General features: G+C 40.2%; 1 protein-coding gene across 1 annotated transcript in view; it reads right to left on the minus strand.

The window, feature by feature from the left end:
* The window catches only part of LOC113426612 (fatty acyl-CoA hydrolase precursor, medium chain), a 28,081-nt gene extending 13,008 nt beyond the window's left edge, over nucleotides 1-15,073 (minus strand). Inside the window, exons 1-4 of the mRNA XM_026688993.2 lie at nucleotides 14,955-15,073; nucleotides 9,673-9,877; nucleotides 5,126-5,270; nucleotides 4,351-4,484 (exon numbers count right to left, since the gene is read on the minus strand). Of these exons, the coding sequence (XP_026544778.2) occupies nucleotides 4,351-4,484; nucleotides 5,126-5,270; nucleotides 9,673-9,877; nucleotides 14,955-15,018 (548 nt within the window). The 5' untranslated portion in view covers nucleotides 15,019-15,073. The remainder of the gene's footprint in view (nucleotides 1-4,350; nucleotides 4,485-5,125; nucleotides 5,271-9,672; nucleotides 9,878-14,954) is intronic.
* Nucleotides 15,074-18,246: the final 3,173 nt, after the last annotated feature.

Here is an 18,246-nt window from a genome sequence, read left to right on the forward strand (position 1 = left end):
ATTAATATTTTATTATTTTATTATTATTTAATATTTTATTATTTAATTCACTTCATTATTTAATTCACTCATTATTTAATTCACTTCATAATTACTATACTTTAGTACTTTTAACTGTCACATTTGTCTATTTCATCTTAAATTCTGATTAAAAACACTCCTATAAATTGGTTTCCCCCCTAAAATATCAGTTTAAGTGTGCCACCTCTACGTTACATATTCATTAATTATCTCCCCTTTTAAATCCCATTAAACATTTAACATTTTATTACCTAAAACATTAAAATTAATAATCCCTTTAAAACTACATAGCATATATAAATCAGATTCTGCATAGTTTTTCCCCCTTTTAATTTCATAAGATTTATTTACAATTTCAAAAAATAGGACATATTAATCTACTCACTTAATCCCAAACCCTGATGTTAATTCCATTTCAGCTCTCCTCCTATATCATTTCATTTATTTCAATATATTTAATACACATATTCCATTAATTATTCCATTCATATTTAGATAAAAAAGCTGCATTCCAGTCCTAGAAATATTTTGATATATTTAATAAACATATTCCATTATTTGTTACAATTTTCTCTATACATAAAGGAAAAAAGCATTAGATTCCATTATCAAGAAATAACAGTTCTGTTTTCCATCTTATCAATCTATATGTCCCTATTTCATAACTATAAATTTATTTATGTTACCGCCCAGCACCTTGCAGAATCCGCTCTCTAAATATTAATCAACCAATCTATGTCTAATTAAACAATTTTTCCCATTTTTTAAAACAATTCTTTATTCCCAAATCCTGTTTGTTATCCCTTCTTTCCCGTTGTATTTTCCCCTTTATTCTTTCACTCCAGTTTTTATCCTCTTCTCTATTTATAGCTTCTTTCCACCCTTCGAATTTCTGCTGATTCTTTATCCCTTTTAAAATTTTCCGGATATTCCCCTCTTTAACTTCTTAAATCTCCTATATTTATTTCCAACTCTTTTCCTCTTTCTTTCCAGAGTTCTTTGTTCTCGATGATAATTAAAGATGGTCCTTTCTATGATTTGCTCCATCTCCTCTTCTGTTTTTTGTGTTGTTCATATTCTGCAATCACATTTTCCATAAATTTTAAAGCAAAGCCCAACAATTCACCTCGCTTTTGTAATATTTATTTCATGCTTCTAAGTTCCATTTTTAATTCCAGAAGAGATATTGCCATTTTATAACTTTCTAGTTAGCAATTTAATCCAAATTTCCAACAGTCAGCTTTTATTTTCTTCCTCTCAAGTTTTAGTCCTCAGCTAATCCAATGCCAAATCCATGCCAGAATCAACAATTAATCCAAGGGCAGAATCTTCCTGTTTCTTTCTTTGTTTCAATGTTTCAATTTTTCAAAGTTCTTGTTTTATTGTATCAATTTTCCTTACAGTTTTTAAGAAAAAGAGTCTTTTAAAAGAAGAACAAGTTAGATTTAAATTAGACGGCACTCTTTGTTATAACATATCTTCACCCCCTCTTTTCTTTTTTTTCCAATTATTCAGAGCTTTTTAAACCACAGTTTCCCAAACAAAAAGATTAAATCCAATTGGTATTAAATTTTCTCTTTAACAATCTATAGTTCAACTTTATTAGTGCCTATATAGAATCAGAATATACTTATCCAAATTGATTAGATGATTCCTTCTTCCAGCTTCTACCTTTCTCGGTTCAAAGCCTCGCTACTGTCAAAAGCAATTCACACCTTTTTTTCTCTCTTTCTCTTCGCCGCTTTAAATCCTTTCTTAAAAATTCTTTGAAATGTTAATCCTGGGAGTACCTTCCATTTAATTATAGCGTCCTGTTCCTCCTGTTGTTCGCTTCTTTCTCTCTCCTGCACAATCTTATTCCAGCTTAATTTTCCCCTTCAGGGTGGCCATTTTAGACCACCACTTCAGGCATCTTCGGGGGGGGGGAGCAATTGCCAAGCCAAGGAGGGGATTGTGACTCCCCTCTACCCGGCTGATGGTCTCCCCTTCATCTGCCACCCCTACGAGGTTGCTTCTTTCTCAAATCTGATCGATCAGCACTCTCCAACGCCGAAGCATGGACCAAAGCTGTGCACAGTCGGGGTCAGCGGTCCATCTTCAGGGCAGTTCAAAACCGGAACTCCATTTTGAACTTTCTTAAGGCAGCGGGAGCTCTAAAACTCTTCCAAAGAGGGGAGAGGGCAACCAATGATCTTCTGGGCAATGATGTTAACTCTCTGGAGTGCTTTCCTATCTGCCACTGTGCAATTGGCAAACTCTACAGAGGTGCAGTAAGTTAAAATACTCTCTATGGTGCAATGGTAGAAGGTCACCAGTTTTTCATTCAGTTTTTTCCTGAGAAGTCTCAGGTTGTATAATCTCTGCTGGGCCCTTTTGACCAGGGCTGCAATGTGAGCACCCCAGATCAGGTCCTTTTTTAGGGTAACACACAGAAACTTAAGCCACTTGCTCCCCTCGGTCTCCATTGATAAGCAAGGGCTGGAGGTCTGATCTGTTCCTTCTATAGTCCACTATAAGCTCCTTGGACTTATTGGTGTTGAGGACCAAGTTATTGTCTCCACACCACAAAAGCAGCCGGTCCACCTATATAGGCGGACTCCTCCTCCCAGAGATGAGTCCCACCCACAGAAGGTCCCGAGGGATCTCCTTGGCCAGATCTCTCCCATCACCTTGACCTGTGAAATCCAGAACAGAAGCTCCCTTCACAAACTTTGCAGGTACCAGCAGACCTCTCGATACCTTTAACCCCATGGATTAAAAACCTTAAGTACAGGTAGTCCTCAACTTACAATCACAATTGAGCCCAAAATGTCTGTTACTAACAGAACAGTGACTAAATGAACGGTTGTAAGTCATGATTATAATTATGAGCTTGACTTGAAAACTAACAATGATGAAGCCTATTTGCAGGACAGATCGAAAACTCATTCCCAAACTCATTCCTGTTGCTTGGATGAAATCTCGGTTTCTGAAGATAGGAAGCGACCAGGACCCCTCTATTTGGCCCAGGGGTGGGATTCTACCGGTTCGGACTGGTTCAGGCAAACCGGATGTTAAGGTTTAATCTGGTTCGCTGAACTGGTATTTCAACTGACCAGCCCACCCTGCCCCTCCCCTCCCAGGAGTCTCCATGCAATGCAGGGGAGTGCAGGGTTCACAGAGAGGCTCTGGGAGGGGGGGAAACAGGCCTTCCAGAAGTACCGGAAGTCTGGAAAGGGGGCTGTTTCCGGCTTCTGGGGGGCCTCCAGAGCCCGGGGGAGGCCATTTTCACCCTCCCAGAGGCTCCTCCAGAGGGGAAGCCTCCGGACTCTGGGGAAGGAGAAAAACGGCCCTCCCAGAAGTTCCGGTAGGCCACGCCCACCATGGCAACACCCACCCAGCAACCAGGCAGCAACTGGTTACTGGGATTTTTAAAATCCACCCCTGATTTGACCTCACCTACTTGTACCATAGGAAGCCTGTTAAGATATCCAGTTTAATAGCTGGAGCAGTGAAGGGTTGGACAATGAGTAAGGACACATTATTGTAGCTCATTGGTTGAAGAGACCCGGCCACTGCGTGAGGCAACCTGAGCTGCGATTGGTTGCTGTGAGTGTAAAGGGGGAGTTTCCTTGTTTCCCACCTTTTTCCTCTGTGTGCATTACTTGCACACTCAATGGGCAGTTTACTTGGAATGCTGACAGGTGTTCTGCATGCTCTGTATGTTCCTGCTGTGGTGATTTACCTGATGATGCTCCTGTTTGCCTGACTATCTAGTTGCTGTGTATATATTTGTAAAATATATTTATTTACATAAAACTACAAGTTTGTGTCAGCATCACTCATTCTATTTTGTCACTGGCTGTGCAAGTCCCTGACAGGTTATGGGTCCAGAAGCACCAGTAGTATTTTTTTGAGATAAAAGTTTCTTCATGAGCCCGAGAAAAGTTGAGGACTATTGGTTTGTAAAGACAGCACGGTGCTCTCTATTATGGAAATGGGAGGAAGATTTTCTGTGGCTCCTTAATGAGACTAATTATCTGTCCTGGAACCTAAAGATGGAGATGTTTCTGTGGAGGGAGGATTTGGGGACAGTTGTTAGCAATCCTCCAGCGGATCTCAGTGAAGTGGGGCAAAGACAAAAGGAAAAAGCACTAGCCAGCATAAATTAAATGAAATTAAAGAGCAGCATCTTGTGTCCTCTACTCCACGCTGTGCATTTCTGCTCTCTTTCTGAACAGCAAGAGCAGCTGATGAAACTCGAAACTGAGCTCTTTAGAGGCATTAAAACAAAGATGAGAAGGGTGTGCTATCGTCCAGGTGAAGGTGAAGATGACAATATCAACTTACCTGTAAAACCCGAGAATGCCCAAGCGGTATTGGATCGCCACCACCACTACATTTTCGTAAGCAGACAAAACAGACCCATCATATGTGGACGCTGCGCCTATCAGAAGTCCTCCACCATGGATCCAGACCATCACCTGGAAGCCAAATGCAACAGGGCAATGGAAGTGACTGTCTGGAAGATGAGAACTGACTTAAAAGCCCTTCTGCAAATGTAGACAACTGAGAGATTTAGTGTACAAAATGGAATAAGAGTAGATTTAGATGCAATATCAATAAACAATATTGAATGCTACTGTCAGGATTCCTGCACTTAACCCCATTTAAATCATGAGTCTTGAGCCAAACTTCCAAAACTTCAAAAGGATTTATTGAGAGTTAAAAGGTCTGGCACTGCCTGGGTGTAGCAGACTCTGAGACACATCATTCATTGTCACCCTTGACCCTGATTTCCCCCGGTGTATCATAATTCATATTCTCCAATGGGACACATCCATAGCCCAGAGTCATCAATCATGCTCTCTAGTTAGAATTTTGCATGGCAGAAACTTCGGTCACCCAGAAACTATCTTTGAAAACTTCTTTGAACACATTTATTGGATGCAGTTTCGGTTTTGCAAGCTGCCACATTGTTCCCCCCTCCCTTTCTGTTGGCAACTCCAAAAAGACCAGAGAAATATTTTATGAGTTGACAGCTACTTGATTTCACCTTAGGCTGCGGGACCAAATCAGACCTAGAAACAAGAAAGCCGTACTGCCTAGCCGAGTAATCGCTTACCGGTAACTGCTCTGCCTTATCAGAGTGGGCTGGCACGTAGATGTTCAGGTACAAGCAGTCCTCCGTGACGCGCAAGGAGATCCTTTGCCCTGTGTTAGTAAAGGCATCCGAGAGACCTTGTCCCACCAGGGGATCCTGCAGGCACCTTGTAGAGACCAAGCAAGAGCACGTGAGGCATTGTCTAAGCCGGTGGGGGGTCCCCGGCTTTTCTGACCTGGTGCGCTCACCACTTGCACAAATGGAGCTTTCTGTGCGTGTGAGAGTGCCCGCCACTTGCACACAGGGAGTTGCACGCACGTTCACCTGCCGCTTGCATGGTCTGATTCTGAATGGGACGCAGCCCAGTACTGGGCCATGATTGGGGGTTGGGGATCCCTGTTTAAGCTTTTCTGCCTTTGAAATAATTCCCGTAATATATTTTTATTAGTTTATCAAAATATAAAATACACAGAGAAATTTTAAAAAGTAATAGAAAACTAGGAGGTGGGGAAGGAAAAAGAAATTATGGTGTAAAGAGGAAAAAGAAAGAAAAAGGCATGGATTTCCAACTCTCCTTAGCATAGTAGAAGATAACATTACAACCTCAACTTTTTAGTTTTACACAACGGTATATACTAGCCATTTCTACAGCAACACACCTATGTAATCAACAAAAAAAAAATCAAAGTTTCATTTTTTTTTCATTGCAAGCACGGAAGCAATTTCCAAATAGAAGCAAAATTAAATATATACCCGGCTTTGGATAAAAGACTCAGTCTGACCATCTCTGCTTCCCGTTGCTGTGGGGATTAGTGTAAGCTTCTGTTTACTGATTAATAAACTGTTGTAATTATATTAAAAGAATCCCTATATTATTTCAATTGTTTTAACCCTAAAGGGAGAAAACACTTCTTCGAGTTTTGATATTTTACAAACTTTAAAAATCACTCAACTATTATACATAAAGGGGAAAAAACTAGCGCGGCAGGGATCGCGCAGCTTCGCAAATCCCTGCCTCGCGGCCGACAAACCGGAAGAGCTAGCCATTTTTGGGGCTCCGACCCAGCCGGGACGGAGCTAGGCTGCCCTGCAGGGGCAGCTGAAGGTAGGGGGATCCGGAGAAGGGTCTGGGGGTGCTGCAGACCCTCCTGGCCGGCAGAACCCCTTTTCCCAGGACGTGCAGCGGCGGTCCGTAATGGCCGCCACAAAGAAGCTGGCAGCCGGGTAAGAATGCGCAGGAGGAAGTGGAGAAAGTGATTGAGAGGAGAAAGTTTTCTTGGCTCCTAGGACTCTAAGACATATTTAATAAAATTCCTGAAAAGTATGACTTTCTGAATAATACCTGCCAGAAGAGGAAAAAAGCGGCTGCTTGAAGGTGCTGAAAGGATAGCTTTCCCTCTTTTCCACGGAATAAATAACTGGATATTAAGAAACCTATTTTTTTAGGTGGAAATTGGTTTTAAGCGATGAGTGGGAAGAGAGAGGATTAAAAAGAAAATATTTGTATGCTAAGATTTGTTGGAGCAGATGCCTTAAGGATTTGAAGACTAGAATATATTGTAACAAGACTTTAAACAGATTTGGACTTTCTTTCTCTTTGATTGATATCACCCCAGAAGGAGAAAGTGAGAACTCTGCCTTGGTTTGGACTGATTGATAACTTTGGGACTGTTTTATCTTTTTTATTTTCTTTTGAATATTCTGGTTGTTGTAAGAAGAAAGAAGGAGAAAAGAAAAGAAAAGATTTATAATGGCTCTTTCTGTTGAGGAACTAAGAAATGGTGTGGAAGAAGCTTTCCTTTTCTTAGAAATGGCGCTTACTAATTATCAACAAAAATTACAACAGATGAAGACAGCAGAGGAACAAGAAAGAAAGGAAGGAGCCATCTTTAATGAATCTCAGAATTTGATCCAGAAAAAGAAGAGAGAAAGAAAAGAAAAGAAGAGAAAAGAAGAAAACTAAAGGATTTAAGGACTTAAGATCTAAAAAACATTTAAGAAAGGGAAAAATAAAGTGCAAAACCAATATGATGATTGTAAACAAAGGGGAAAAGAAATACGACAGAGAAGGGAAGCCGGTAAGGCAGAGGCTAGAAGAAGGGGGTAGAAAGGTTTGTTGGGAAAAGAAAGAAAGGGAAAAGGTGGAGAAAAGCTACAACGTTTTGAAATTAAATGGAAAAAGGAATTTTTATGGATAATGGATAAAGTAAAAAGATTTTGCAAGGTACATAAGATGAGATGGTAGTATTGCAATGGTTTAAGAGTTGATAAGAGATTAAAATGTTAAAATGTTTAAAAATGATTGGTTTTAAAACTTAATAATAGGAGGGGTTTAGAATATTGTTTTAATTAAAGAGTTTAATAAAATTATGGTATTGATGTTATTATGAAATTTTTATTATAGTATTTCTTTGTAATATTTGGATTTATTCTCTAATTATGCACTTAATTGTGTTGGATGTATTAGTTAGATAGAATGTACCAAGCAAAATCTGATTGGGTATTAGATATTATTTTAAAGATTAATTTGATTAACTTAGGGGGAGATAGAAAGGCATCATACTCTGATTAATGATTTCAGGAGAAACTGATTTTCTTTTTTTCATAAGGGATGAGACAAAGGGATGATAAAAATGGACAAAAGATACAAATATAATGATTTAAACTAAGATGATTAATTAAGGTAGAATTAAGAAGTGTGAAATATGTGGAGAAGTTAATATAGAAGGCTTAGAATGGTAAATAAAATAAGTAATGATATGTAAGATGAGCATGAATATAATTGAAGTCCATGAAGAGAGAGACACCTGGGTCCAAGTTACTTTCCAAAAAGATATTTTTTTATGTTTTGTGTGTTGTGTGTATATGTCTTTTTGGGGGAGAATTGGTTAAAACTTGTAGAAATATAGAATGAGAATAATGGTAACTAAGTCAGAAAGAAACAGATGAAATAATAATAATGATATTGAATAAGAGTAAAGAGAAGTAAAGAGAAATTGAATAAGAGGTTTTGGTATATTATATGGAAATGGTTTAAAACAGAATCATAATTTATCTGACTTGTTAAATTTACAAGGAAAAAGGTTTAAACATGTAATGAATAATGATAATTTGTGTGTTTTATAAATTAATAAAACTTGTTTTTTTTAAAAAAAAAAAAGGGGGAAAAAACTCTTCATTTTAAACAAAAAACACAAAACTACATTAAAGCTTTCATTCAATTATATACATCACACCAATAAAAATTCAATTAACTTAAATTAGCTCATTATTTATATCTCTCCCTCAAGTTTATGGAGTGAAATCTTTTTCTTCCCTTATTTGCAAATTTGATCAATTATATTTTACAAACTTTGGGAATTATTCAACATTACATAAAATGACCAAAAACATGTATTTACAAACTCATTTTATAAATACAAAACTACCTTTTATTAAGTGTTGTACCTTATGATTCTTGACTCTTGATGAATATATCTTTTCTTTTATGTACACCAAGAGCATTTGCACTAGGACAAATTCCTCATGTGTCCAATCACACTTGGCCAATAAAGAATTCTATTCTGTTCTGTTCTGTTCTGTTCTACTCTACTCTACTCTACTCTACTCTACTCTACTCTACTCTGTTCTGTTCTGTTCTGTTCTGTTCTGTTCTGTTCTATTCTATTCTTTGAGTTTTCTTTCAAATAAATATATCGAACTTATAAAAATCCATCCTAACTTAAGTCATTAGTAGAATAGTAGATAGTAGAATTCTTTATTGGCCAAGTGTGATTGGACAGACAGGGAAATGGTCTTGGTGCAAATGCTGTCAGTATACATAAAAGATACATTCATCAAGAGTCAAGAATCATAAGGCACAACACTTAATGATAGTCATAAGGTACAAATAAGCCATCAAATCATACTAGGAATCAGTCAGAAAAGAAAAACAATAACAAGAAACAAAATCAGGGCTGGAAGAGTAGAGCTCCTTGGCTTTTTTCCAAGAAAAAAACAAATGTTCAATTTGATCTTTTCCTGGAAAAAAAAGCCAAGGAGCTCTCCTCTTCCAGCCCTGATTTTGTTTCTTGTTATTGTTTTTCTTTTCTGGAACTAACCTGGGCACACCTGGGATAGTCGACACATTTGGGAAAGGGGATCTTTTACAAGAAAGAGATTTTGCTCAAACTGCCAGCCAGATGTTCCTAAATATTAATGGATGTGTGAGAAGATTGCTGCTGAAAAGGTTGGCAAGTTATCGCTTCTATGGGTGGGGACAAAGGGAATTTTGTCGATTTATCATCCATGGAATAAAATATAGGTCAACCTCAAGATGACTGCACTGGCAGGGATCTTTTTAAAAGGTTGGGATCTGGAAAACCCCTGTGCAATCATATCCCCTCCCCCAATTTGCCACCCAGGAAACTCAAGTTTCATGAAGAAATAAAGTGAATGGACGCTCTTCCCCCCCCCCCTATAATCCTTTGGCAATCCTTCTGGATGACCCCCTAGGAGCCATAGGCTTTTCTAGATGGCTAACAGCCATCACTCCAGGATCAGATGCTTGGCAAAAGTTCTTGACTTACATGGGAGGGTAAGAGGTTGCATCTCTGAGACCAGTCCAGGGTTCTGCCAGTTGTGGAGGGGAAAACCGCAAAGATCCAACCGGGGGTTTTGCGTAGGGAATTCCGAGGAAAACCTCCACATCCCTCTCAGCTCCTCTCACCCTGATTCGCTGTCCTTGGAGTTCTCCATTTGTGGTGAGGACCCGGGGAGGGCCGGGAGTTTTCCCTGGGCAAAGAAGAGGCACTTGTGATTAAGAAGGCCAGCCAGAGACCTCACTGGCTTTCCTGCACAGGAGATAAGAGAGTTGCACCGTGTATGGTCTTATAGAGTTTGTTGGGGCTGGGCTGTCTACTTTTTTCTTGGAAAGCTCCACTATAGTTTTCATGTTTGTTTGCTTTAAAAAAAATAAACTCCAAAATAGAGTGGTTGAAAGAAACATAACGGTTGCTTTGGAGGAATGTAGAATACTGTGTGTGTCAGTGGTGGGATTCATATTTTTTTTACTACTGGTTCTGTGGGCGTGGCTTGGTGGGCGTGGCAGGAGAAGGAGACCATAAAATCTCCAGTCAGAGGTGGGATTTATGCCGGTTCTTTGAACTCCTCAAAATTTCTGCTACCGGTTCTCCAGAACTGGTCAGAACCTGCTGAAGACCACCTCTGGGGTGTGTTCAGTATTTATGAATGTAAAGAGATAGCCATGATTCCTCTTCTACTTAAATAAAATCTACCCTAGAGCAGGGGTCTCCAACCTTGGCCACTTTTACTGGAAATCAAGTGGTAGCATCAATAGATGAGAATTTATGCGCGGAAATCACATATACAAATTGATGGCAACATTCCCACCTACACTAGTTCGAATGGTCCATCCAATCGAAAATGTGCATAATGTCACGTGGGGCATCTTCAGGTGGTGATGAAAACATCTGGCCATTGACCTTGGCCTAATCTGATAAAGAGCTGCAGTTGCCCAGTAAGCAGCAAATAAGCATAAACAATACAGTTTTCCCCAAGTTATACAGTTCATTCTCTAAAACCTCCAGCTCTCTTCCCCTCCCCCCACAAAGCCCAATTGATTTACCCTCCCCCACTTACTATGGCAGCCCAAAAGATAGTGAAAGAAAGGAGTCTTGAAGGCTGACATCTGGCAGACTTCAACTCCCAGCTGGCTGAGGAATTCTGGGAGTTGAGGTCCACCAGACTTAAAGTGGCCAAGCTTGGAGACCCCTGTCCCAGAGCATCATCAACAGATGAAAACACCCAGTTGCCGCCAGTCAGACAGGAAGGGAGCCCTGCTTCCCCCCCCCCCAAGAAGAAAGACTGAAGAAAGTAACCCCAATTAGCCATCTCTTCCACAAGAGCAGATAAGTAGAGACAAAGGGGATAAGGGAGAGCCAGTCCTTCATTCTCTCTACCCCTAACCTAACAGCACCTTTCGGTCAGGAAGCCAAGAGAGGCCAAAGTCTATACATTGCAGACTCCAGCTAGTGTGATCCACAAAATCTCCCCCTCAGATGTCACCACAAATTCATGGCTGCACTTACATGTGACTGTCATGCCAAACTGCAGCTGGGGCCCACCTAGTTCTTGAGTTGTGTAGCTCCAGATCCAAAGCAGAAGAGATGTTGGGGGACTTCATGGCCTTCACTTCACCTCCTTTAACAGTCTCATTTTTTCTGGGCTCACATAAATTGCCTGCACTCAAAAAATGTGCATTTGAGTTAAGGGGGTGATGAAACTTTCAGACCATGCTGCTGCTTCCTTAGCACCTCTTTAACCAGTGGTGGGATTCAGCTGGTTTGCACCGGTTTGGCTGAACTGCTTGTGCAGTTCAGAGAACCAGATGAAAATAAAGTACAAAAGATTTTTTTTTCTTCTCTCTCTCTCTTCAGTTAATAGCTCCAGGCAGACAGCCAAGAACCACTTAACAGGCTACTTAGTTGTGATAACAAAACCACAGGAATGCAGCTGGCACATGCCTTGAATAAAGTTAATAAACAACAGAAACTGACAAGATTAGGGCGGGGAAACACCCAGAAAACCCATCAATCATCTATCTATTTGATATTTGATGATCCAAACTCTGTCAAGGACCTTGGAAAACTCATCTCTAATGATCTAAGTGCCAGAGCCCACTGTAACTACATAGCCAAAAAGGCATTAAGAGTTGTTAACCTAATCTTACGTAGCTTTTTCTCTGGTAATATCACACTTCTAACTAGGGCATACAAAACATTTGCCAGACCAATACTTGAATATAGCTCATCAGTCTGGAACCCACATTATGTATCTGATACTAACACATTTGAGAAAGTCCAGAAATATTTCACAAGAAGAGTTCTCCACTCCTCTGCTCGTTGCAGAATACCTTATGCCACCAGACTCGAAATTCTAGACCTAGAAAACCTAGAACTACACCGACTTCGGTCCGATCTAAGTATAGTATATAAAATCATACATTGCAATATCCTACCTGTCAATGAATACTTCAGTTTCAACCACAACAACACAAGAGCACACAATACGGTAGATACAAACTCAAGGTTAACCGCACCAAACTTGATTGCAGGAAATACGACTTCAGCAACAGAGTGATCAATGTCTGGAATACTCTACCTGACTCTGTGGTTTCTTCCCCAAACCTCAAAAACTTTAACCTTAGATTGTCTACTATTGACCTCACCCCTTTCCTAAGAGGTCTGTAGGGGGCGTGCATAAGCGCACCAATGTGCCTACCGTCCCTGTCCTCTTGTTTCTTTAATGTTTCTTACATGTACTCATTTCTTATATTCATAACTATGTTTTTACTTATACCTATTATCTTGTAAACAATTGACAAATCAAATAAATAAATAATATAAATCTAGAGATGGGATTAACCTCTTCCCTTCAGGAAGAAGGACAAGATTACAAACATTTTCATTATAAGTGTTATTAAGTAATGTGATCAGCTGATACTCCTGGAGTTCCCCAAGACCCTTTGTAGCTGCTGCAGTGTTGGCTACTCTTTGCTTCTTCCGGGGGGAGGATACGGGGGGGACAATGATGCAACTTGACCATACAGGCCCTGAATGTAATGCATGTGCGGTCCAGCCAGCTGTATTGCTTCTGCTGTGAAGCACCCAATTTAGAACACAGAGACCATAGAATAATAGAGTTGGAAGGGACCTCAGAGGTCTTCTAGTCCAACCCTATATCATTTCAGACCCATCTCTTTTTAAAAGCCTCTAGTGATGGGGCACCCACAACTTCTGAGGGGAAGCTATTCCACTGGTGGATTGGTCTCACCCTTAGGAAATTTCTCCTTAGTCCTAGGTTGCTTCTCTCTTTGGTTAGTTTCCATCCATTGTTTCTTGTCCTGCCTTTTGATGCTTTGGAAAATAGATGGACTCCCTCATATTTGTAGGAGTGGCTCAAATATTGGAACAGTGCTATTTTATTGTGAGTTGGAGAGATGTTTGGCAAAATTGATTAGATGGAAAAGGCATGATTGAACTTGCTTTTTAAATCCTGTTATCACTTTTCTAGATAAAAAGTGAAAGATCATTAAAAAGATCGCCAATATTGTAGAGCTGGGACAATTTTTGCACTGTCAGTTTGAAAGAATCTCAAAATTTCCAATGGAAATAGCACATAAAAGAGGCATGGATGACTTTCCTATCTTGCTGTGGTTGACTAGGTTGTGCCACTTTGATGAAAGGTTTTAGCTCTCTTCTCCCTGAGATCCTCTACTTTTTTCACCCTGGTGCCTCCACCTTTCTGTCTTAATGTAGCTGCTTAGTGATTTCTGCTGCCATTGCCTGTCAGTCACATGGATGTGTTTACTTGATGTTTTCCCACATAATCCTGGCATGTGAGACAGGTAAGAATTTCACAGGCTATGCCATCATTGAAGATTAAACCAAAAAGTAGAGAAAAATAAAGTGGATAAAAATGAAACAAATACAGTAGTGTAAGGCATGTGACAAGCAGTCAGCACTCCTTCTCCTTTAGAAGGTCACCATTCTCACAAATGATTTATTTATTTTGTTAGAAGTTTATCCTGTCTTTATTACTTTATAAGGAATTCTAAGTGGAGAACTTATCTAATATTCCTTCCTCCTCTTAGTTTCCCCATAACCACAATCTAAGAAGTGGTTTGGGCTGGGAGTGAGTGACTGGTCGAATTTTAAAATTGTTATTGAAATTCCTATCAAACAAGATTAAATACATTTTTGCTTTAGCATTGAGATGACATTTAGACATACAGGTAGGGATGAGCAGCTCAACCATTAAGTGAAGCAGTCACAAGATGAAACTTCAAGTGAGTTTATGATGTTACTTCAGCTTTCCTTTGTTTTACAGATCATTCCAGGTCATTTCATTGTATGAAAGGTCATTCATACAAGGATTTGCCATAAGGTTACTTCTTCATCACTATCAAAAGTGCAAATGGTATCTAGATGAGGCAGTTACTGAATGAGGACAACCAATGCAACTCAAAAGGAATACATTTAGCAGTGAATTTATCAACTAGCTTAAAAAATAAACATGGCTGTCAGTCTAAAAATGCTTTGGATTTGGGAAAGACCTCTGTGCCAGAGCTGGAAGTGGATTTTCATAGCTCTGCAACATCGTGCAACTACTGAGTAGGGGATTCAAATTTGACAGAAATAAGAGGTTTAATTCATCTTCTCTGCGTTAGGAGGGAGGCAATGCAAAGGAAGAAGGAGAGATTGTCACAGCCTGACTTGGTCCAACTTTCGAAAGCTCCAGCTCCTTTTGAGAATGTTATTATCAGATGAAAGGTCTTTTGTGGCTCATTCCCAGAAGCCCTGACCCTCTGGGTAGGAGGTCCTGCTGGAAGGAGAGGCTATGGAAAAGCTCCCTTCAGGTGAGGGAGACGAAGGGAGACCAAGGCGTGTTTCATTAGTCTTTGATCTCCGAATTTAGTGTTGAAAACTGCCATCAGGCAGATGCTCTTCTACACAAGTCTATATTTTTCATCAAGGGACTGCACATTGACAAAAACAGGATTTAGTTTTCCAAATCAATGCCACAAAACGTTGTGGGAGCATCATCACTTGAGACTTTCAAGAAGAGATTGGACTGTCATTTGTCAGAAATGGTGTAGGGTTTCCTGCTTAGGTGGGGCTGGGGGGGGGCTGGGGGGGGGTTGGACTAGATAACCTACAAGGTCTCTTCCAACTCTGGTTATCTGTCCTAGGGTCGTGTAATTGCCAAAGGCAGATTTTATTGTCATGAGAGGTTCTCCATTTTTGATTGCTGCAAGAGGATCAAATCTTTTCAAATTTTGTAACCTTACCTTCATCTGCCAGAAATAGGCCCCAAAAGTCCAGGAAGAAGAAGAGCCACCAGACCAGCTTCATTTCAGCTTAGTGCTCAGAGCTTGAAATATCAGTACATGTTCTGTCCCATCCCAGGCCACAGAGTGAGAGACTAGAATGCCACAGCAAACAAGCTATAAAACACATGGACTCAAAAGCCAAAGTTCATTCTGGCAATAAAATGTCATTGGCAGCTCTCCCAAAAAACTCACCGCCAGACCAGATAGTAAAAACACCTTTGAAGTTTATTTCATTCCTTCATTAGCAGTTCTCCCAGAATAATATATTCACAAGACGACCAGATAATAGGATCACGAGATAGCAAACTTAGCAGAATGACTCTCACAGTAATAGCAGAAAGAGCCAAATACCTCTTCCAAAAACTCACAGTTTAACAGCAGGTTAGAACAAGTATCACAGTCATAACAGGTTCCCAGTTTTCTCAGTTTGTAACAGAGTTGGTAACAGTTTGTAACCAATTAAACAGTTTGACCCGAACAAAGCTTGTGGGCTCACACACTTCCTTTTATGTCCTGGGGGTGTGTCCGCTTCCCCAGTAAACCCTGATTGAAACCTCCCCACAACTCCGGTTAGTTTTACTAATTAATCCTGAAGGTCCGGGAGCAAGACAAGAACTCTGAGATTTAAAGCAAACAGTTTCAAAAACTCCCGTAGTCACATCATGTCCTGAGGATGAGTTAGCTTCCTGAATAAAACCTGATTGAAACATCCCACAGCTCTGGTAAAGTTTTCTTAATTAATCCTGAAGGTCCGGGAGCAAGATAAGAACTCTGAGATTTACAGCAACCAGTTTCAAAAACTCCCGTAGTCACAACAAGTACAAGGGGGAGTGAAAACTTATAAACAGAAATGCTTGCGCAACCTTTAACTTCTCAGTGTTAAATTTCAAGGAGAACATGTTGCATCTAGTGTCTCCGTATCTTATTTCTGAGATCGTCCTTTTTTCCCCTCCCACATTACTGGGAAACAAGGAAGCAAGGAAAGGCTCAGAAGGGCGGAAGTGGATGAAACAAGACCAAAGTCAGCTTAATTTAACCTCCTGCACTTGCTCCTGGTGGAGGAACAGCTGCTCCTTCAACCAATGGGCAGTTGGCTCAGGGAACCAGCTTGCTGGCATCGGCCGTGTTATCCAGTCCTATCAAGAAAGGGGCAGGGTGGTGGCATATCAAGTGTTTTGAAATATCTCAAGGGTTATATTTTCTTTATCATCTCTGCTCAGACCAACTTTCCTCAAACTCATGTCCTGGAGATGGATCAGCCTAAAACTCTCATCACCTTGGAGGTGTCAGGGAGATACAGCTAACAGAATAATAGAATGGTTTTTTCCTTGATGAGCTTCTGTCCATTGTCTTCTCTCCTGATTCTTTGGAAAATAGGTTGATCCCCAACTCTTCTTTGTGGCAATCCCTGAGATATTGGAACACTTCTATCATGCCTCCCCCAAGCCCTTCTTTTCATTAGACTAGACATACCCAATTCCTGTAACTGTTCTTTATACGTTTTAGCCTCCAGTCCTCTAATAACCATTGTTGCTCTTCTCTGCACTCTTTCTAGAATCTCAATCTTTTGTGTATCATGGCAACCAAAACTGGATGCAGTATTCCAAGTGTGGTCTTACCAAAGTGGTATTAACACTTTGTCTGATCTTGAGCCTATCCCTCTGTTAATGCAGCCTAGGATTGTGTTTGCTTTTTTGGCAATTGCAGCACACTGCTGGCTCATATTTAAGTGGTTGTCCACCAGTGGTGGGATTCAAAACAAAATTACTATCAGTTCTGTCAGCATGGCTAGGTGGGTGTGGCATGGGAAGGTTATTGCAAAATCCCATTCTCTCCCCACCTCACTAACCTGCTTTCCAGCTTTGTTCTCCTGTGCAGGGCAACCAAAGAAGAGCCAGCCGATCAGCTGGGACTCAATGGGAGGCAGAGAAGAGATGGCCAGTCAGAGGCGGTATTTGTCGGTTCTCCGAACTACTCAAAATTTCCACTACTGGTTCTCCAGAACTGGTCAGAGGCTGATTACCCACTTCTGGTTGTCCACTAGGATTAAAAGATCCCTCTCACAGTTACTACTATTCAGCCAGGTACCACCTATCCTGTACCTGTGCATTTGGTTTTTAAATTACCTAAATGTAGAACCTTACTTTTCCCACCATTGAATTTCATTTTGTTAGATAGGGCCCAGTGTTCAAGTCTGTCAGGATCCACCTGGATCTTGAGCCTCTCTTCTGGAGTGTCAGCTTGGTGTCTTCTGCAAATTTGATGAATTCCCCTTCTGTCCCCTTGTCTAAATCATTGATGAAGATACTGAAGGGTCCTGAGCCTAAGACAGAATCTTGGGGTACCCCGTTGCATTCTTCCCTCCTGGTGGATGTAGTTCCATTAGGCACTACATGTTGAGTGTGGTTGGTCAGCCAACTATAAATCCATCTGGTGGTGTTGCTGTCTAACCCACACTTTTATCTTATCAAGTATTAGGTTGTGCTCTATTTTATAAAATGCCTTACTGAAGTCCAAGTAAATTATATCATATTTCTCTTGTTCATTAATTTTGCCACATTGTCTGGCATAATCTGTTTTTTACAAACTCATGTTGGCTTCTGGTTATGACTTTTGTTTGCCTTTAGGTATTCACAGGTTTGTTAAAAATTTGGAATTCTGAGTTTTTACATTTTTTTTCATTTTGATTTTTGAATTCTGGGATTTGTTGGACAACTGGAATTTTGTGACCCATGAAAGGCTGAGTGAAACCAGCTGTATTTAATGAAGAGTTTGAAAAGTTTTGAGCTGTAGTTGGCAGTTGGGCAGAATTCCAGCCAAAGCCAAAGGGTTGATCTTATAAGGAAAAAAAAATCCATAAAAGGGAAATTATGAATGTTTATTCAATTTGTGACTTCTCAAGTTGATCTTTGTTCTGCCTGCTCAAGCATAACACGATAGGACTTTGGTGTCCAAGATTTATTATGAGTTTGCAACCCCAGATCAAGCATATGTGGGCATCTTTAGTAACGCTCCACAGGTAGGACTTTGAAAACAAAGAACATAGGACGACAGGATTAGAAGGCACCTTGGAGGTCTTCAAGTCCAGCTGCCTGTTCGAGCAGAAGACCCCTTACCATACCAGACAAATGGTTGTCCAATCTCTTCCTGAAATTCTCCAATGATGGAGCGCCCATAATTTGAGATAAAAGACAAAATGCTAAATTTATATGGTAATTAAGCAACAAGAAACCATAGATGTATGTGAATA

This window comes from Notechis scutatus, chromosome 9 (genome assembly GCF_049901735.1).
Source record: "Notechis scutatus isolate UNSWTSFEM ecotype Mainland chromosome 9, rNotScu1.2, whole genome shotgun sequence".
In the NCBI taxonomy this organism is placed as follows: Eukaryota; Metazoa; Chordata; class Lepidosauria; order Squamata; family Elapidae; genus Notechis; species Notechis scutatus.